Here is a 19,757-nt window from a genome sequence, read left to right as displayed (position 1 = left end):
TCTCAATTTAGTACAACAACAAGAGTATCCAACCTCATGCACAGACGCATCCCAGACCTAGGCCCTGGCAACCCACTCCTGAGCCCTCCTGTTCCAACACTGTGCACTCTACTATTCCCAGCACCCAACTTCCTCCTTCTGTAACTTAAAATCAACATTTTTCATGGCCCACTAATTTTTGAAATGTAGTTTAATTCCAAATAATTTTCGGTTTTAAGGAGGGAAAATGTAGCCTGGCCAATCTCAATGTTTTGTGGAGGTGGAATCCCAAGATAATGAGAAGAAGTCATATAAATGTCTCGATTTACAAAAAAGATAAAGTGCTACATGACTGTACCTGTAATGTATATACCTTTAAGGGGGGGAACTACTTTTTACAGCTCATGTATACTGTAGTACCGGCAGTGACCACACCTGTATATAGCACTGAGTAGTAATCTGTACAGTTCAGTTCCAGAGTGAGCCACGTTGAGTAAACACCTGTTGTACCATTCTCCTGCAGTCTGTGTCTTACTACTGACGGACACAACATTGGCGACGAGGCAAATTCGATCCTCTCTGCATCACCTCCCAGGGATTCGTTCCTGGAGACCAGTAGATTGGAGGTCAAGACCAGAGACACTGGCGTCGACCACGGGCAACCGCCCAGTCATCCAGCAGAGACTCGAGAATTGCGGGGGAGGCTGTTGAGAGCCAGGCTTGGCTTTCCAGTCGCGGTGGTCCAGCGAAACGGGCTGGCAACAGGTAGTGCGCAGACCCTTCCCGGACAGCGGCGGGCTAGAGCCCGACGGAGCGGCACAGCAAAGGGCTGAGCGGCGTCGACGGGAGAGAGAGAGAGAGAGAGAGAGAGAGAGCAGAGCGCACCAGGCGCAGCCGGTGTTCAGGGGCTGAGCAGCGTCGAGGAGAGGGAGAGAGACGCGCAGAAACCCACGAGGCGCCGCCATTGCCACGAGGACCGCCGAGAGCGACGTTGGCAGCAGCGCAGGAGAAGCGCGCGAAACCTACAGGGCGCCGCCATTGCCACGAGGACCGCCGAGAGAGGCGTTGGCAGCAGCGGGGGAGGAAGGAAAGCGCGGGAGATGCCATTTTAAACCACACCCAAAATGCCGAAGAGTGGCAGTATCACCGCATTTGACAATGAAGTCGAAGATTGGACTACATATGTCGAACGAATAGAGGTATACAGCAAGGCAAATGAGGTGTCAGATGACAAGAAAGCGCCGGTATTGTTAAATTTAATGGGTGCAAAGACGTATGGCTTATTACGAAATCTAGTAATCCCAGCGAAGCCAGTGGAAAAGAGTTTTGGAGACATAGTGACGATACTACAGGAACATTTAAACCCCACACCGCTGCTGATAGCAGAAAGATTTAAGTTTCACAAACGGAACCAGCATAAGGATGAAAGCAATGCTGAATATTTAACAGAACTGCGCAAACTATCGAAACACTGCCAGTTTGGAACGGGACTGGCAGATACCTTAAGGGACAAGTTTGTGTGTGGGCTTCAAAGTGAAGGAACCCAGAAACGGCTTTTATCTGAAAAGGATCTTACGCTGGACAAGGCTTTCAGCATTGTGGTATCATATGAAGCAGCAACACGGGGCGCTGCAGAGATACAACAGAGACCGCAAGAATATGGCACAAACAAAATGTCATACAGAACAGAGAACTGCTATCGCTGCGGCAGAACAACACACGACCACAATGATTGCTGGTTCAAAGACAAAGTGTGCAGACAGTGTGGAAAAGTAGGACACATAGCACGAGTCTGCAGGTCGGGAAAGAAAACCAGCAATAAGAAATCTCCAAAAGAAAAGTACAAGAAGGTACATAAGGTGACGGAGAATAGTTCAGACAAACAAAAGAGTGATACCGACTCCGAAAGCAGGGAGCTGAGTTGTCTGAAACTACATAATGTGATCAAAACGGAGGATCACCGAACCATTTGGGTCACTCTCAAGATAGCAGGAGTCCAGGTAAAAATGGAATTGGACACAGGATCAGCCCTAACAGTCATAAACCGACGGGACTATGAGCGACTATTCTCACACATACCCTTGAGAGACACAAAAATTATTTTGAAGACGTACACGGGGCAAAAAGTCTACCCCAAAGGAAAAATAAGGGTGACCGTTATATATAACGGTAAGGAAACACCAAAACTAGACCTGTATGTATTGCAAGATGGAGGACCACCATTACTGGGACGTGAATGGATCCGGAAAATACAGTTGGATTGGCATTCCATACAAGCACTGACTGTGGCTGCCAAAAAGGATGATGACGTCACATCTGGGCGACTGTCAAAGATCCTAACCGACGCGCAAGAAGTGTTCCAGCAAGGACTCGGAACACTAAAAGGCACGACAGCAACAATTGAAATCGAAGAAAACGCAAGCCCCAAATTTTTTAAGGCCAGACCGGTACCTTATGCGATCCGCCCAGCTGTCAAAGCAGAGCTGGAGAGTTTGGAACGTTCAGGAGTACTATCCAAGGTAGACTGGAGCGAGTGGGCTACACCCATTGTCCCTGTGATGAAAAAGTCGTTGAGCAGCACGCCTGGGGAACCAAGGAAGGTTCGCATCTGTGGGGACTTTAAGGTAACAGTGAACCCAGTCCTTCACACCATGCAACATCCACTTCCGCGGATTGAAGATATTTTCGCCTCGCTATCTGGAGGGAAACGCTTCACTAAGATTGATCTGGCCCAGGCGTATCTGCAAATGGAGGTAGAAGAAGCATCAAAAAAATACCTTACAATCAACAGCCATAAAGGTCTCCACCAATACAACCGGCTGGTATTCGGGGTAGCATCAGCTCCGGCTATTTGGCAAAGGGCAATGGAACAAGTCCTGCAAGGGATCCCAGGGACCCAGTGTTATTTGGACGACATCCTGGTCACGGGCGAAAATGACAGTGATCACCTCGCCAACCTGGAGCAGGTGCTCACTAGCTTGAAGGAATATGGGCTCCGAGCTAACCGCCCCAAATGCGAGTTTTTAAAAAAACAGATCTCATATTGTGGCCACGTTATCGATAAAGAGGGGTTACATAAGTCCCCAGAAAAGATTGAGGCAGTAGTCAAGGCTCCAGCACCGGAAAACGTGTCACAACTGAGGTCGTTCCTCGGGCTGGTAAACTACTACCATAAGGTCTTGCCAAATTTGTCTACAATACTACACCCACTGAACACCCTACTGCAAACTGGGGTGCCATGGAAGTGGAGTGACGAATGTAAACGAGCTTTCCAGAAGAGCAAAACACTAATCACATTGAAAGAGGTATTGGCCCATTTCAACCCAGCACTACCAATTCGGTTCGCGTGTGATGCGTCACCCTACGGCATTGGAGCGGTGCTGTCGCACAAATTCTCGGACGGCTCAGAGAGGCCAATAGCCTTTGCGTCACGATCACTAACCTCAGCCGAGCGTAACTACGCCCAGATTGACAGGGAGGCCCTCAGCCTAGTGTGGGGAGTGAAAAAGTTCAATCACTATCTGCACGGGCAGAAATTCACCTTGCTGACTGACCACCAGCCTCTTGTCTCCATTTTAAATCCGAAGAAGGGCGTTCCGGTGATGACTGCGCAACGACTACAAAGATGGTCACTCTTTCTAGGGGCGCACCACTATGAGATTGAATATAAGGGCATGAAACAGCATGGAAATGCTGATGGGCTATCACGCCTGCCACTGCCTACTGTGGAGGAAGCACCAGCAGTGGATCCTGTCGAAATGTTTCATTCGACTACAGTTGAATACCTACCGGTAACTAACGCTCGTGTAGAAAAGGAGACCCGAAATGACCCGACTGTCTCGGGTATATGATTTGACGGTGAAGGGATGGCCAGCACATGGCGACTCACTGTTGCCAGCATTCTCGACAAGAACAGCTGTCAGTGTGCTGGGGGACCTTGATGTGTGGATCCCGAGTGGTAATTCCACCCAAGTTAAGGGATAGAGTGCTCAATGAGCTTCATGAGGGTCATCTGGGAGGGGTAAAAATGAAAAGCCTTGCCAGGGCTTATGTGTGGTGGCTGGGAATCGATAAACAAATCGAGGACCTGACCAAGAGCTGCTCAGGATGCCAGAAAGTCCAAAATGCACCACCACATGCCCCTCTACACCCATGGAAGCGGCCCTCATCTCCATGGCAACGGGTGCATATTGATTTTGCTGGTCCATTCATGGACTCAATGTTTTTAATAGCCGTGGATGCGCACTCGAAATGGCCTGAGGTCATCAAAATGTCCTCCACCACCACGGAGAAAACTATTGCAGTCCTACGGACCATTTTTGCCAGGAACGGCTTGCCAGAACAGATTTGCTCCGATAATGGACCACAGTTTGTGTCCGAAGAGTTCCGGAGGTTCTTGTAAAAGAATGGGGTAAAGCATTACACATCCGCCCCGTATCATCCAGCCACAAATGGATTGGCTGAGAGGTTCGTACAAACCTTTAAGAAGGCAATAAAAGCTATGTACAATGACAACATTCCGCTGCAGCATAAGGTGGACAATTTCCTGTTCGCCTACCGGAATGCGACACATGCAGTCACCAACCAGGCCCCGGCTATGATGTTCTTTAACAGAAGGTTAAGATCTCGCCTGGATTTGCTCAGACCAAACGTACGAAGAGATGTTGAGAGTAAGCAATTCCAGCACATCCATGAGAAGCCAACAAGGAGCTTCAATGTAGGGCAACCAGTCTTGGCCCGCGACTACCGAACAAAAAAATGGCAGCCAGGAACGATATGCACACGGCAGGGCCCACTAATGTACACAGTGGACGTTGGGGAGAACATCGTGAGACGCCATGCTGACCAGATCCTAGAGTCACAGGAACAAGTCAACCCCATGCCTCGCCCATAGGTACCTGGCGAGGAACCCGACGTACAGGTCGCATCTACCCCAGAAACAGTAGCATCGGAAGCTGATGACCCAACCGACGACAGGGTGCCAGAATCGCCTCCGCACCAAGAGCGAGACACTTGGGAAAGGCGCTATCCAGAAAGGATCAGAAAGCCTCCCCAAAGACTGAATATATAAATGGACTATTTTCAGCTAACGTTGTATGTTAAAAGTGTTAATTGTAATTAGTTTGATATTTAATTGTTAAATGAGTGTTATGGTACTGTTAATCTAAAAGGGGAGGAATTGTAATGTATATACCTTTAAGGGGGGAACTACTTTTTACAGCTCATGTATACTGTAGTACCGGCAGTGACCACACCTGTATATAGCACTGAGTAGTAATCTGTACAGTTCAGTTCCAGAGTGAGCCACGTTGAGTAAACACCTGTTGTACCGTTCTCCTGCAGTCTGTGTCTTACTACTGACGGACACAACAGTACCCTTTATAAATTAATGTCAGTGGGTATTAAAGGATGGTTTATTAATGAGCTAAATGGAAGAAATTAGAGCTAACTCTCCATGGGGAGCGGGGCAGGTGGAAGAGGTACTAAATGGGGTGCGTCAGTGGTCCCATGTTCCTGTTCCTTGTATGCATAACTGTCTCAATGCAAAGTGGTTAAATTAGCAGCTGGTGAAGGGGGTTTTGTGAACTTGGACAGGAGAGCAAGATCTTAAAAAGAGATAAAAACAAAATGCTGGAAATACTCAGCAGGTCAGGCAGCATCTGTGGAGAGAGAGAAAAATTAATGTTTCAGATCGATGACCCTTTGTCAGAACTGGAAAACATTAGAGATTTAACAGGTTTTAAGCAAGTACAGAGGCAGGGAAAGGGGAGGGTGGAAAGCAGAAGAGATTAAATGACAAAAGGGATGATGGTGCAAAGCAAAAGGAAATGGTAATGAGACAAGTAAAGAAACAAAAGATGGGTCTAGGGGAGGTGTAAATGGGAATAGCAGAATCATCAACCGCTGCCATCTGGAAAAAATGAGGGCAGAGGTTATGATCTGAAATTGTGGAACTCCGTGTTGAGTCCGGGAGGCTGTGCTTGTCAGGGTTTACTCCTGGGCTGATCAGTAGCAAATGCAATTCAATATGAACAGATACAAGTTACTGCACATTGGAAGTAAACATAGAAGTATGAACTCCGTAAGTGGAATAGAACTTGTGGAAGAGGAAATTGAAAGTGACCTACTGGCATTTGTTGACTTGTTGGTCACCACGTTGAAATAGGTGAACAGCCAATGGTCGTGGTCCACATTGGTACCAACGACATAGGTAAAAAGAGGGATGAGGTCCTGCATCAAGAATTTAGGGAGCTAGGTAACAGATTAAAGAGCAGGACCTCAAAGGTTGTAATCTCTGGATTACTCCCAGTGCCACGTGCTAGTAAGTATAGGAATGGGAGGATAGAGCAGATGAATGCGTGGCTAAAGAGTTGGTGTAGGGGGGAGGGTTTTACTTTCCTGGATCACTGGGCCTGCTTCTGGGAAAGGTGGGACTTGTACAAGTCGGACGGGTTGCACCTGAACCAGAGCGGGACAAATATCCTTGCGGGGAGGTTTGCTAGCACTGTTGGGGGGGGTTTAAACTAACTTGGCAGGGGGATGGGATACAGAGGGGAGCTGAACTAGGGGGGGATGTGCTGCCAATTATAGAGAAAAAAACAAGTCAGCTTGGTAGACAGGGCAAATATATAAGGGCAAGGCTGGATGGCATCTATTTTAATGCAAGGAGTCTTGCGAATAAGATGGATGAACTGAAGGTGTTGATAAACACATGGGAGTATGATATTGTTGCTATCACGGAGACATGGTTGAGGGAAGGGCAAGACTGGCAGCTCAATATTCCGGGGTACAGAATCTTCAGGCGAGACAGAGGGGGAGGTATAAGAGGAGGGGGTGTCGCAATATTAATTAAGGAGTCAATTACTGCAGTAAGGAGGGATGATATATTAGCAGGGTCCTCTAATGAGGCCATATGGGTGGAGCTTAAAAACAAAAAGGGGGCAAGCACTTTGCTGGGAGTGTACTATAGGCCTCCAAACAGTCAGGGGGAGATAGAGGAACAGATATGTAGGCAAATCTCAGAGAAATGTGCAAATAATAGGGTAATAATAATGGGGGATTTCAACTTCCCCAATATTAACTGGGATAGTCAGAGTGTGAAAGGCTCAGAGGGTGTAGAATTCTTAAAGTGCATCCAGGAGAGCTTTTTGAGCCAGCATGTAGAAAGTCCTACAAGAGAGGGGGCGGTACTGGACCTAATTCTAGGGAATGTGGCCGGCCAAGTGGAAAAAGTGCTAGTAGGTGAGCACTTTGGTGATAGTGACCATAATATGGTAAGATTTAAGGTGGCCATGGAAAAGGACAGGGATGGGCCGGAAATAAGGGTTCTAAATTGGGGGAAGGCCGATTTTAATAGGATAAGGCAGGATCTGGCCAAAATGGACTGGGATCAGCTACTTGTAGGAAAATCCGCATCGGAGCAATGGGAGGCTTTCAGAAGGGAGATTGAGATCATACAATGGCAACATGTTCCCGTAAAGGTCAAGGGTGGTTCCAAAAACCACAGGGAACCTTGGATGTCAGGGGATATACGAGAATGGATTAGGAAAAAAAGGAGGGCTTTTGGTAGATACAAAAGGCTAAAGACGGAGGAAGCCCTAGAGGAGTACAAAAAGTGCAGGGGGATACTTAAAAAAGAAATTAGGAGATCAAGGAGGGGCCATGAAATAACACTGGCAAGCAAAATAAAGGAAAATCCGAAGATGTTTTATAAGTATATTAAGGGTAAGAGGATAACTAGGGAAAAAATAGGGCCCATTAGGGACAAAAGTGGCAATCTGTGTGTGGAGCCGGAAGATGTAGGAGGGGTTCTAAATGAATTTTTTGCATCTGTTTTCACTATGGAGAAGGACGATGTAGACATAGAAATAGGGCGGGGGGACTGTGATATGCTCGAACATATTAACATCGAGAGGGAGGAGGTATTGGCGGTTTTAGCTGGCCTAAAAATGGATAAATCCCCAGGCCCGGATGAAATGTATCCCAGGCTGCTGTGTGAGGCAAAGGAGGAGATTGCGGGGGCTCTAACACATATATTCAGGACCTCTCTGGCCACAGGGGATGTGCCAGAGGACTGGAGAACCACTAATGTAGTACCATTATTCAAGAAGGGTAGTAGGGAAAAACCGGGGAACTACAGGCCAGTGAGCCTAACATCAGTGGTAGGAAAATTATTGGAAAAAATCCTGAGGGACAAAATTTGTCTCCACTTGGAGAGGCAAGGATTAATCAGGGATAGTCAACATGGCTTTGTCAAGGGAAGATCATGTCTGACTAATTTGATTGAATTTTTTGAGGGGGTGACTAGGTGTGTGGATGAGGGTAACGCAGTGGATGTGGTATACATGGATTTCAGTAAGGCCTTCGATAAAGTCCCGCACAGGAGACTGGTCAAGAAGGTAAGAGCCCATGGAATCCAGGGTGCCTTGGCACATTGGATACAAAACTGGCTTAGTGGCAGAAGGCAGAGGGTGATGGTCGAAGGTTGTTTTTGTGACTGGAAGCCTGTGGCCAGTGGGGTACCACAGGGATCGGTGCTGGGTCCCTTGCTGTTTGTGGTCTACATTAATGACTTGGATATGAATGTAAAGGGTATGATCAGTAAGTTCGCGGATGATACAAAAATTGGTAGGGTGGTAAATAGCGAGGAGGGTAGCCTCAGTCTGCAGGACGATATAGATGGGTTGGTCAGATGGGCGGAACAGTGGCAAATGGAATTTAACCCGGAAAAGTGCGAGGTGATGCACTTTGGGGGGACTAACAAGGCAAAGGAATACACAATGAATGGAAAGACCCTAGGCAAGACGGAGGGTCAGAGGGATCTGGGTGTGCAAGTACACAGATCCCTGAAGGCGGCGGAACAGGTGGATAAGGTGGTAAAAAAGGCATATGGGATACTTGCCTTCATTAGCCGAGGCATTGAATATAAGAGCAAGGAGGTTATGATGGAGTTGTATAAAACACTGGTTAGGCCACAGCTGGAATATTGTGTGCAGTTCTGGTCGCCACACTACAGGAAGGATGTGATCGCGTTAGAGAGGGTGCAGAGGAGGTTCACCAGGATGTTACCAGGGCTGGAGCGCTTCAGCTATGAAGAGAGACTGGGCAGGTTGGGTTTGTTTTCCTTGGAGCTGAGGAGGCTGAGGGGGGACATGATTGAGGTGTACAAAATTATGAGGGGCATAGATAGGATGGATGCTGAGGAGCTTTTTCCCTTAGTAGAGGGGTCAATAACTAGGGGGCATAGATTCAAGGTAAAGGGCGGGAGGTTTAGAGGGGATTTGAGAAAGAACTTTTTCACCCAGAGGGTGGTTGGAGTCTGGAACTCACTGCCTGAAAGGGTTGTGGAGGCAGGAACCCTCACAACATTTAAGAAGCATTTGGATGTGCACTTGAAATGCCATAGCATACAAGGCTACGGGCCAAATGCTGGAATATGGGATTAGATTAGACAGGGCTTGATGGCCGGCGCAGACACGATGGGCCGAAGGGCCTCTATCCGTGCTGTATTACTCTATGACTCTAACAATAAACCAACAAAATGAGATGCTGGGTTATATTACGAAATCAGTTGAGCATGTTGGATATATATAGTAACTAGCTGGGGAGCCCCGCGTTGCGAGGGCAATTTTGGGGCGCGAGGGCAATTTTGGGGCGCTTGGTCTCCCTGCCCCTGTGTGTCCCCCCTCTCCCTGTCATGTCCTCTCCCTGTCCTATCCCTCCCTCCCCTCCCCTCCTCTCCCTCCCCTCCCCTGTCTCCCTCCCTCCCTCCCCTCGCCCACCCCCGCTCCCCCACTCCCCTCTGTCCCTCTCTCCGGCCCCTCCCCCTGCCTAGCGCCTGAGGTCCGGAGCTGAGGTCCCCCGCGTATGGCGCGGCTGATGGACGGCCGCTGTGGGCGGGCGGGCGGCGCATGCGCGGTCAGTGGGCAATTTTGGGGCGCTTGGTCTCCCTGCCCCTGTGTGTCCCCCCTCTCCCTGTCATGTCCTCTCCCTCTCCCTGTCATGTCCTCTCCCTCTCCCTGTCCTATCCCTCCCTCCCCTCCCCTCCCTTCCCCTCCTCTCCCTCCCTCCCCCGCTCCCCCACTCCCCTCTGTCCCTCTCTCCGGCCCCTCCCCCTGCCTAGCGCCTGAGGTCCGGAGCTGAGGTCCCCCGCGTATCGCGCGGCTGATGGACGGCCGCTGTGGGCGGGCGGCGCATGCGCGGTCAGTGCGGGCGGCGCATGCGCGGTCAGTGCGGGCGGCGCGAGCGCCCCGCGATTTCCCGAGCCTCGCCCCCCCCCCCGCGATTTCCCGAGGCTCCCCCCCCGCGATTTCCCGAGGCGCTCCCCCCCCCCCGCGATTTCCCGAGGCTCTCCGCCCCCCCCCCCCCCCGCGATTTCCCGAGGCTCTCCCCCCCCCCCCCCCCCCCCCTATTAAATTGTTATTTAATTCTCTAACACCTCATTAAAATATTTACCTTAGTTCCCTAACACACAGAAAGTGTGGGGGAAAAAATTGTGAAAAATCAAGATGGCGGCCACTCACCTCGGTTCAGAAGGATAAGGCCCGCCCACACACGCACCGGTCAGGTCACCGAAGCGTAGGATTGGTCAATCGTCGAGTCACTGGACACTCAACTGTAGGAAGGAACCCGCCGTCCGATTGGTGGACCTCGACGTCACACGGTCGCTAATGAGATGCTAATGAGCGGAACGCTGAACGTTTTTGGGATACCGCGGGCGGGATTTTTGTCCGGCCGAAACATAAATACGCCTATGACCGGTCCGGAATCGCAAGCTTTCTTTTGAGGCGAGGCGCGCGTCGGTACGCTCTGTAACTTTCAAACGTATAGAGAACGGACAGACAGACAGACATCGGGACAGACAGACAGAAGAGCTCTTTTATATATATATATATATATATATATATAGATAAGCTGGTGTCAGAAGTCATTGCTGACACTTTACCCTGCTTGGGTTGCACCTGGAGTACTCTGTACAGTCCTGGTTACTATAGAGGCCCTAGAAACGGTGAGGAGGAGGGCAATAAGGCTCATCCCTAGTGTCAGAGGGAAGAACCATGAGCAGTCTTGGGTAAGCTAGAACTCTTCAGCTTCAAAAAGAGACATAGCAAAGGCAGCCTTTTTTATGCATAGAAGAAACAAAAAGGGATGGAAATTTAAACCTGAAACAATAATTCCAGACACCAGATAAGGGTTGTCGATGGCAAATTTAGAACTGATATCGGGAAGTTTCACAGCTGGAGTGGATTCCCAGGGAGAGTGGTTCAGGCAGAACATCAGACTCATTAAGAAATACTGGGGGTAATGTTATCTTTTGGCAATAGTGTAAACTGGATGATATCACATCAGTCGCTCATTATATACCTCTCCTGATCTGCGGTTTGAAGTCAATGGAAACGAAAATTGAGTGAGGTGTATAACAGGTGACCGATCCGATATCGCCCTGTTTACACTACAGGTAGACTATCCTTTATCCAAAAACCTCGGGACCAGCCGAGTTTCGGTTTTCGGAGAATTTCGGATTTCGGAAGGTGGGCCGGCGGGGTCCGCGGGGGGGTCGGCGGTCGGCGGGGGGTCGTGCGCACGACTTACGCTGACGCTCAGCGTAAGTCGGCGGGGGTCGGGGCCGGCGGGGGGGTCCGCGGGGGATCGTGCGCACGACTTACCCTTTATCCGAACTTCCGAAACCGGAACCCTCTAAAAACCGAAGGTTTTTTCGTTCAGCGTAAGTCGTACGCACGACTTACGCTGAACGAAAAAACCGAAGGTTTTTAGAGGGTTTCGGTTTTCGGAAGTCCGGATAAAGGGTAGTCTACCTGTATTGCCAAAAGTAAAAATTACCTCCACTAGGTTTTTAATGAGAATACTGTTCGTTTTCCGGAAGGATCAGGTCATATGGGCTGAAGGACCTTCTTCATCCTAACTTATCTTGTGGTCACAAAAATGTTAGCTTTTTTTCCTTGAAGTTCGTCTTATCAGAGCGCCAATGTAATGCCTCAAAGTTGAAGCCAGGAAGGAATATACAAAATAAAATAAGTATTCAACCTCGGCGCACTCAGCACAGACATTTGTCTGGGAATGCATGTCGGGAATTTGAGCAAATGCTCCCCACAATTTTCTGCCCGTTAGTTTTGATGAGTGGAAATTGTGGGGGCGCCTCCCCCCAATTCCTGCCATGCAAAAGTTCTTTGCTGCTAGCACTGAAAAACAAAATTTACACCATAAACTCTTGATCTTTGTTTTTTGCAGTTCAGGTGCCTAATCTTCACACATAGTTCTTGCTATGTAAGTATTTCTAATTTGGATCATAGAGCTAAAACTTCTCCCCCTTCCTGCTCAACCCATCTGTCCTGCAAAGGGTATCTTCTTTTGGTTTACAAATAGTGTTGGTGGAAGTGCTATCAGACATGAAGAATGGCCACTTCAGCAAATTATCAGGGAACATGGGACCCTACTTACCATGAGTGAGAGTCTTTAGGAGAGAGGGGAAGAAAAATTGTAGGAAAAGATACCAATTTTGACAAGAGTCCACTAATTAATTGCAGTGACGATTACAGTTGTACCGCTTTTCCCTAATTTAGTTTTGTATTGGAAAATCTAGATGAAGGATCAAGGCCCGTTGTGAAAGACAGTGAAGATTAAAAAGATGAGTAAGAGGGATATTGAAGAGAGCGAGTCCTAGCTCTTCCCACCCATTCCCTTTTTAATGTTCATTGTTCTTGGTTTTCAGTGAATGCTAAATGTTATAAATCATAGAATCATACAACACAGGAGGCCATTCTGCCCATCGTGCCTGTGTCGGCTCTTTGAAAGAATTTATCCAATTAGTCCTACTCTCCTGCTGTTTCCCCATAGCCCTGCATATTTTCCCTTTCAAGTATGTATCCAATCCTATTTTGAAAGTTACTTTTGAATTTGCTTCCACCACCCTTTCAGATCCTAACAGCCTGCTGTGTTTTAAAAAAAAAAAAAAAAAAAAATTTTAATTTTTAAAAATTCTTATCTTCCCTCTCATTCTTTTGCCAATTATCTTAAATCTGTGTCCTCTGGCTACTGACCTTTCTGCCAGTGGAAATAGTTTTTCCTTATTTACTCTTTCTAAAAAAAAACATAATTTTGAACAGATCTATTAAATCTCCCCTTAACCTTCTCTGCTCTGAGGAGGACAATCCCAGCTTCTCTCATCTCGCCACATAATTAAAGTCCCTCATCCCTTGTATCATTCTCATAAATCTCTGCACCCTCTCCAAGGGCTTGGCATCCTCCTAAAGTGTGATGACCAGAATTGGACACAAGCAATGGGAAGACCAATGCCTTGTATTTGGCTCCCACCACAAACTCCATACACTTGCGTCCTATTCCATCCCCCTCCCCAACCACCATAAGGTATTGAGAAAAATAAGGGAAAAAATAAAATATGCTTTAACGCTGCATATTTTTTTAAATTATAAATTAGTGGTACAAAAGTGCAATCTTTTCTGTTTATAATCTCCACATGGCAGTATACTGTTTTTGTTCCAGTAAATACAATTTTCTGTCCATTAAGTTTGTTGTGTGAGAAATTGTGGGGTCGCACCCCCAAATTCCAGACGTGCATGTAAAGCTCTTTGCCGGTAGCACTTCTTGATCTTGATGTTGGCCGAAGATAAAGCACTGAATTTCTGACCTATTGCCACCAATACTGCTAAATTAATTTTCTTGCTCTGAATATGTTCAATTCAATAGTCATAAATAATTGTTTCCTAACAAAGTACTTTTTTATTGTTAGCAGCAAAACAAGACGACGACAAAATCTCGATGATATTAGATCCAAATCAGGGTTCAATGACAAATTTCAAAAACCCTTCGAAACCAAAGCAAAAAGAAAACCTGAAGACAAAGAATCCCCAAACAAGGAAGTGCCAAAGCTGCATCGGCATGGTTTAAAGGATGTTCCAGTAAAAGAGGGAGAGTCATACCCAGAGGTTCGTACACCTAAGAAATCAAAGGAAGACCGAGCACCAAATGAAATTCTCAGGGACAGAACTCCCAGGCAATATCCAGAACAAAGGAGGAAGCAGGAGGACAGAGATAAACGTTGCTTTATCTGTGGGAAGGAAGGTCACATGAAAAAAGAATGTCCTCGTCACAAAGGTACTGGTTAAATACGAAGGTTGAGTTTTCGCTGTTAGTTTTTCAGGGCTTGATTCTAATTGGTTGTCTTACATTGTGGTTCTGTAATACAGCCCAAAGATCCTGGTGCGATGGAATTCAGTGGGACAGATTCAATAACACTGCAACTCGAGAGCAACTGCACTTACATATTCACTTCTAAAGTCACAGTTCACAACTTTATTTTTCTGATCTAATGACTGCAGAATCTATACAGATTTTTTAAAAACTGCTTCATTGCTCGTTGTGGAAAGCCTCGCCATTCAGCCAGCCAAGCATTAGAAAACATGGCAGCCATCCTTCTAACAGCTGTGTTTTTATTGTCACTGGAAGTGGCCTTTGTGGCATTGCAAAATCCACCTCAAGGTGGGTCTCTTCACTTCTGGAGACAGTGACACTGCCTCATTTGCCTTGCAGCAATGTCACCATTGCAGTGCAGTGCTGGAAGGCATTAAAGTGGTTGTAACTCATTCACATTTATCAGTACATGCTTACTTCAGTTTTGTGAGCTTGCATTTGTCGTCTTAGAATCAGACCACAGGACTGTAATACAATTAACTATTGTATAATTCTGGAATACTTCTGTTTTATGTAAAATATTGGACAACTTGTTTACAATGAAATAATTGTCCAACCTATTTGGAATACTTTCTACTGTATTTAGTTTTGAGTAGTAATTCATCAGTGAGGAAAACTTGCATTCAAGACTTGCCTTTCATTTATAATGCCATTTTCCAGAATTAATGTTCTTAAATTACTAAACATTTGCCTGATGAGTTGTGTTTGTTCTGCTTTGCTGCAGGTATAACGAGTGCTGAATTTGCTGCATTGTTACAAATGAATGCATCCTCCTCAGTATCAAACGTTGGAAATGAGAACACCAAAGTAAATGTAAGGGAGAGAATAAATGCTGGGTAACAGGTTAGAAATTTGCATAGATAATTTAAAATGTCAGATGTCTGGCATCAAATAGTTGGGTGTTCAAAACTGTCAGTTTATCAGAGGGCATAAAAACAAGGGGGGTTGAGAGGGAAGGAGGGTGTGCTTGATTTTAAAAAGAAAACTTAGCTGGTTACTAATTCATGTATTATTTTTTTACCCTCATCACAGAAGGAGAAGAGAAAACAAAAAGGATTCTTAAATTCCCAACCAGGTTTGGAAATTTCAATCATTTTTTGATATTACGTAATAACTAGAGGATCAAAATATGTAATATCAGGTGTGCCATCTTAAAATTTAACATGGTCTACATACCTATTACAAATCTAGTAAGCTATCCATAAAATTGATATTGCTATTTCCTCTTCCAAAATTGCCCATTACTCCAGGATGATCCTGAAAAAAAATGGCCCCTGGCTTTCCTTAAACCCATTTTCCCCAGCCCCCTCCACCTTCACCTCTAACAACAAACATGAGGAGCTTCTTTGCAACTAAGATTTGAGACCATCTGTTCAGCTGGCTCTGCCGCTTCCACCCTTCCCATTGCCCACCAAGCCAAACCTCCCATCAAACTATCCTCTGCCATAGACATGGACTGCATCTCCCGCTCTAGTTTCTCTCCCATCTATCCTCATACCCTCTCTGACCCTACCCTCATCCATGAGAACCACAACCTACTCCCTTGACCCCATTCGCATTAAACCGATGACAACCCAATTTCCCTACCCACTCCACCCCTTATCAAAACCATCGTCATCATGCGCCTCCTCAAAAAAGCTACCGTTAACTCTTCTGTTCTTGAAAACTAATGCCCCATCTCCAATCTCCCTTTCCTCTCCAAAGTTCTTAAATGTGTTGTCGCTTCATAAATCCATACCCATCGTTCCCGCAACTCCTTGTTTGAACCTCTCCAATCAGGTTTCCATTCCTGCCACAGCATCAGAACGACCCTCACCAAAGTCACAAATGAAATCCTCTGTGTCCTATAGTCGTGGTGCATTATCACTCCTCAACCTCTCTGCAGCCTTTGACATAGTCAACTTCTCCTCTGCCAACACCTCTCTCCTCTGTTATCCAGCTGGGCAGAACTACCCTCACTTGGTTGCATTCTTGCCTAACCATTTGTAGTCAGAGCATCTGCAACAATGGCTTTTCTTCCTGATCTGCACCGTCAACTTGAGTCCCCCCAAGATTCTATCCTTGCACCCCCCCCGCCCCACCCTTTTCCTCATCTACATGCTGTCCCTTGGTGACATAATCAGAAAACTTGGGAGTATGGTTTCACATGTCACTGTTGACATCCAGCTCTACCTTTCCTCCACTTCATTCGACCACTCTGCTGCCTCTTGGTAATCAGACTTCTTGTTCGTTATCCAGTCTTGAATGAGCTGCAGTTCCCTCTGGTTAAGCATTGTGAAGACCAATGCCATTGTCTTTGGCTCTTGCCCCGAATTCCATACCCTTGCGATCTATTCCATTTCCCCTTCCCAGGCCACAGTCTCAAGCTGCCCACATCTTATCCAGATCTTGCTCGCCTATCTTCCCTGTTCTCACTGGCTCACATTGGCTCCCGGTTCTCCAAAGCCTCAAATTTTAAATTCTTATCCTTATGTTTAAATACCTTCTTTGCCTCTCCTCTCTCTAACCTCCACTAGCCCTACAAACTACCCACCAATGTTCCCGCTAATTTTTTTTTTGGATGCGTGACCCCTTTCACGGGTTGCGTGGCCCATTCAATAGTGGGCCTCCAATAGTGGGGCAAAGGGAGAGTGCTGTCTAGGCCCCACTCTCTGGAATTCCCTATCTAACCTCCTCTGCTTCTCCACCTCACTCTCCTCCTTAAAACTCAGCTCTTTGACCATGCTTTTGGCTCAGCATCCACTTCTTTGATTCACCTTGTGCTTTTTTATGTTAAAGGTGCTATGTTAATGTAAGTTATTGATATGTTCACATACAATATTTTCTTTAGAGAGAATTCATAGCAAAACCTACAACAGCATTAATTTGACCACTAACATTTAAGGCTTCAATATGCCTAAGATCAGCAGGTAGAAAGAGCCTATTGCATTGTATTTTCTTACGAGCTGTATAAAGTATTCATTGTGCCTAGCTGCTGTGTTTCGTTGGCATTGGATGGCTCTGGTTTGGCGCTCAGGCTGGATGGAAGCTGTAACTGCAGCTTGAATGGAGCCACTCCCTGGCACTCCTTCCAGTCAGCTGTGTCACCCAAGATTTCCTGAGAGCAGGAAATTGATATTTTTTTTACCTATTCCCCTCCCCCCTCTATAGATGTTAAGGGCTGTACTTTGAACACAAAGCACCCTTCCCCACCCCCCTCCAGATTTTCCTTCTCTTTGAGTAATCATTTTGATGTAATACTTGTTAGTACATTTTCATGTTTTATTTGAAATTTCACATTTCTATTAAAATAAATCTGCTTGCAGGCCTTAATAGTAAATTCTCAACAAGCACTTCAACTCAGGGAAGATCTCCACAGAAAAGGACCCAACCGGAATGAATTTCAAAGGAGGCTGGAAAAAATGATATATTTGCATTTCAGTTTGATTTATGGTTATAAACCATCACCTCTGCAAATCCTCTGCAATTCTGCCACAGTTAAGGCAATCCAGTAAATGTTTTATGCTTGTTCTTGAAGGAATAGAGTGATTTTATGTTATATAAAATGTTGCCACAGTGGGGTCCCTGTTCTTATTGAGTTTAAATGAGTAATGTTTTTAATTAGACCACGCTCCTTGTTTAAAATGTTTCTTGTGTTGTGATATCGAGCATAAATTTCAAGCATTATTTTAATCTTTTGACCGATCTGACGCTTTTTTTCTCCTGTAAACCAAATTACAACCCACCAACTTTCCTAATTACTATTATGCAAATGAAATAGATAAGAAGGTGGCACCTGACCTGTTAAATTATTTCAAATCAATTAAAGAAATAGCAAAGTTCAGGCAAGTATGTATCTTCCATAGAAAGTGACATTTCTGTTAACTCGCCAGAGTTTTGCTTTGTTTTTGTTTTGCAGTGCCATACTTGCGTATCTTATTGAGGGTGAGGGGGGGGCGAAGTTTATACAAAAACTTGTCGTATTTGGTAAATTTATTAAAACACAAAAATATCACAACTATAAATGTGAGCAATAGAAGAAATGTATCATTGTTTATAAACTATAAACAAAATCAATCTTGGACATTGCTGATTTGGCAAAGCTGAATTGGATGGATTCTATTTATTTACACTATTATCTTGGATTTTCCTTTAATTTACCTTGAACCACTAATTAGAGCCAAAAAGTAAATAATTTGTACCGGTGATATTTTTACAAAAAAATAGTTAACAAAATTATACAATGACATGTTTTGTGTAATCCACTGAAGTCACACATCAGAAGGGAATCTTGAATATGCTTGATACTGTATGATTGTGATATGTTGCTTTTGAATAAATATGTTTTTGAGGATTTGCTGCTTAAGTTGCCCAGGTGTTTAAAACAATGATGCTTGTATAAAAAATGTGGACAGGTACCTCGTGTTTGTACATATGTGGTAAATGTACATTCAAAATCTCTCAACTACTGTGCGTAAAGTCTTGTGGCAACACAAATAAAATTCTTAGAAAAATTTAAACTCACTGAGTTTCTATTTATGTGCGAAAGTGAAGTCTGGCAATTTTGAATTGTATTCAGCACTTTTTATTTGTCACACACTATTAAGTAACTAAACTATAATTATAAACAATTTGTACAGAAATGAGCATTATGTCTAGGAATAAAATATTCCATTAACTAAATTTTATAGGGATGGGAAAGAAGTATTTTAGCATCATGGTTTTTGTACACCGTGCATACTTTCCTTTGAAATTCAAGAACACTTTTAAACAGCTCAAGAGACAGACATCTCCTTAGAACAGAATTGGTCTGCAGTAGTCGGGATGTTAAGTAAGTCCACTGGTCGATAATTACACCATGGTCATTCTGTCTACAGAGCACTTTTATAGACCTTTCTTTGGTGTAGCTCAACCCTAATGGTTTTTTTCTATAGAATGCAGAAAAAAGCAAAGTTGTTTGGCATTGAGTTTAAAACCTTATTAGTTATGCAAGAATAGGTGGCGGACAGCAGATGCACTTGATGAGGATCACCTTGCTCATTATTAGCAGAACAATTGCCGGATAGGACCACAACAATGTTCCTCCATTTCAACAAGGACCATAAAAGAGGGTGGCTGCAAAATTTCGCTCCATAGTGCCCGTTGTTTGGGCATTATGGGTGCCGTTTTGGTTCCAAAATGTGTCTGTGGTGCACGCACACACTTCTGGTGCAGGCATCGCCAGGCGTCATCTTGGGTAGGGCGTTCGTGCGTGCGCCTGACGTATGCAGAGTAAGCAGATCATGATGTCAATCAGCGTGTAATGTTGATTTGTTTTTTATTCATTTATGGGATCAGGGCGTCGCTGGCAATGCCAGCATTTATTACCCATCCCTAGTTGCCCTTGAGAAGGTGATGGTGAGCCGTCGTCTTGAACCGCTGCAGTCCGTGTGGTAATGGTACTCCCACAGTGCTGTTATGTAGGGAGTTCCAGGATTTTGACCCAGCGACGATGAAGGATCGGCGATATACTTCTAAGTCAGGATGGTGTGATTTGACACCAGCACTGCCAATTTGGAGCTTAATGCTGT

The 19,757-nt window shown here is 45.5% G+C and overlaps 1 protein-coding gene across 3 annotated transcripts in view; it reads left to right on the top strand.

The window, feature by feature from the left end:
• Positions 1 to 18,707, top strand: part of LOC147124334 (terminal uridylyltransferase 7-like) — a 41,959-nt gene extending 23,252 nt beyond the window's left edge. Inside the window, exons 5-8 of one of the 3 annotated variants that reach the window (XM_085985156.1) lie at positions 13,748 to 14,112; positions 14,933 to 15,021; positions 15,241 to 15,283; positions 17,514 to 18,707. In XM_085985156.1, coding sequence (XP_085841282.1) covers positions 13,748 to 14,112; positions 14,933 to 15,021; positions 15,241 to 15,283; positions 17,514 to 17,587 — 571 coding nt within the window. In that variant the 3' untranslated portion in view covers positions 17,588 to 18,707. The remainder of the gene's footprint in view (positions 1 to 13,747; positions 14,113 to 14,932; positions 15,022 to 15,240; positions 15,284 to 17,513) is intronic. The other 2 variants (XM_085985160.1, XM_085985166.1) reach the window with 2 other exon arrangements.
• Positions 18,708 to 19,757: the final 1,050 nt, after the last annotated feature.

The sequence above is a fragment of the Somniosus microcephalus genome, chromosome 1, assembly GCF_052327205.1.
Source record: "Somniosus microcephalus isolate GS21.2 chromosome 1, FLI_Smic_1.0, whole genome shotgun sequence".
In the NCBI taxonomy this organism is placed as follows: domain Eukaryota; kingdom Metazoa; phylum Chordata; class Chondrichthyes; order Squaliformes; family Somniosidae; genus Somniosus; species Somniosus microcephalus.
This window is presented reverse-complemented; position numbering and strand designations above follow the sequence as displayed.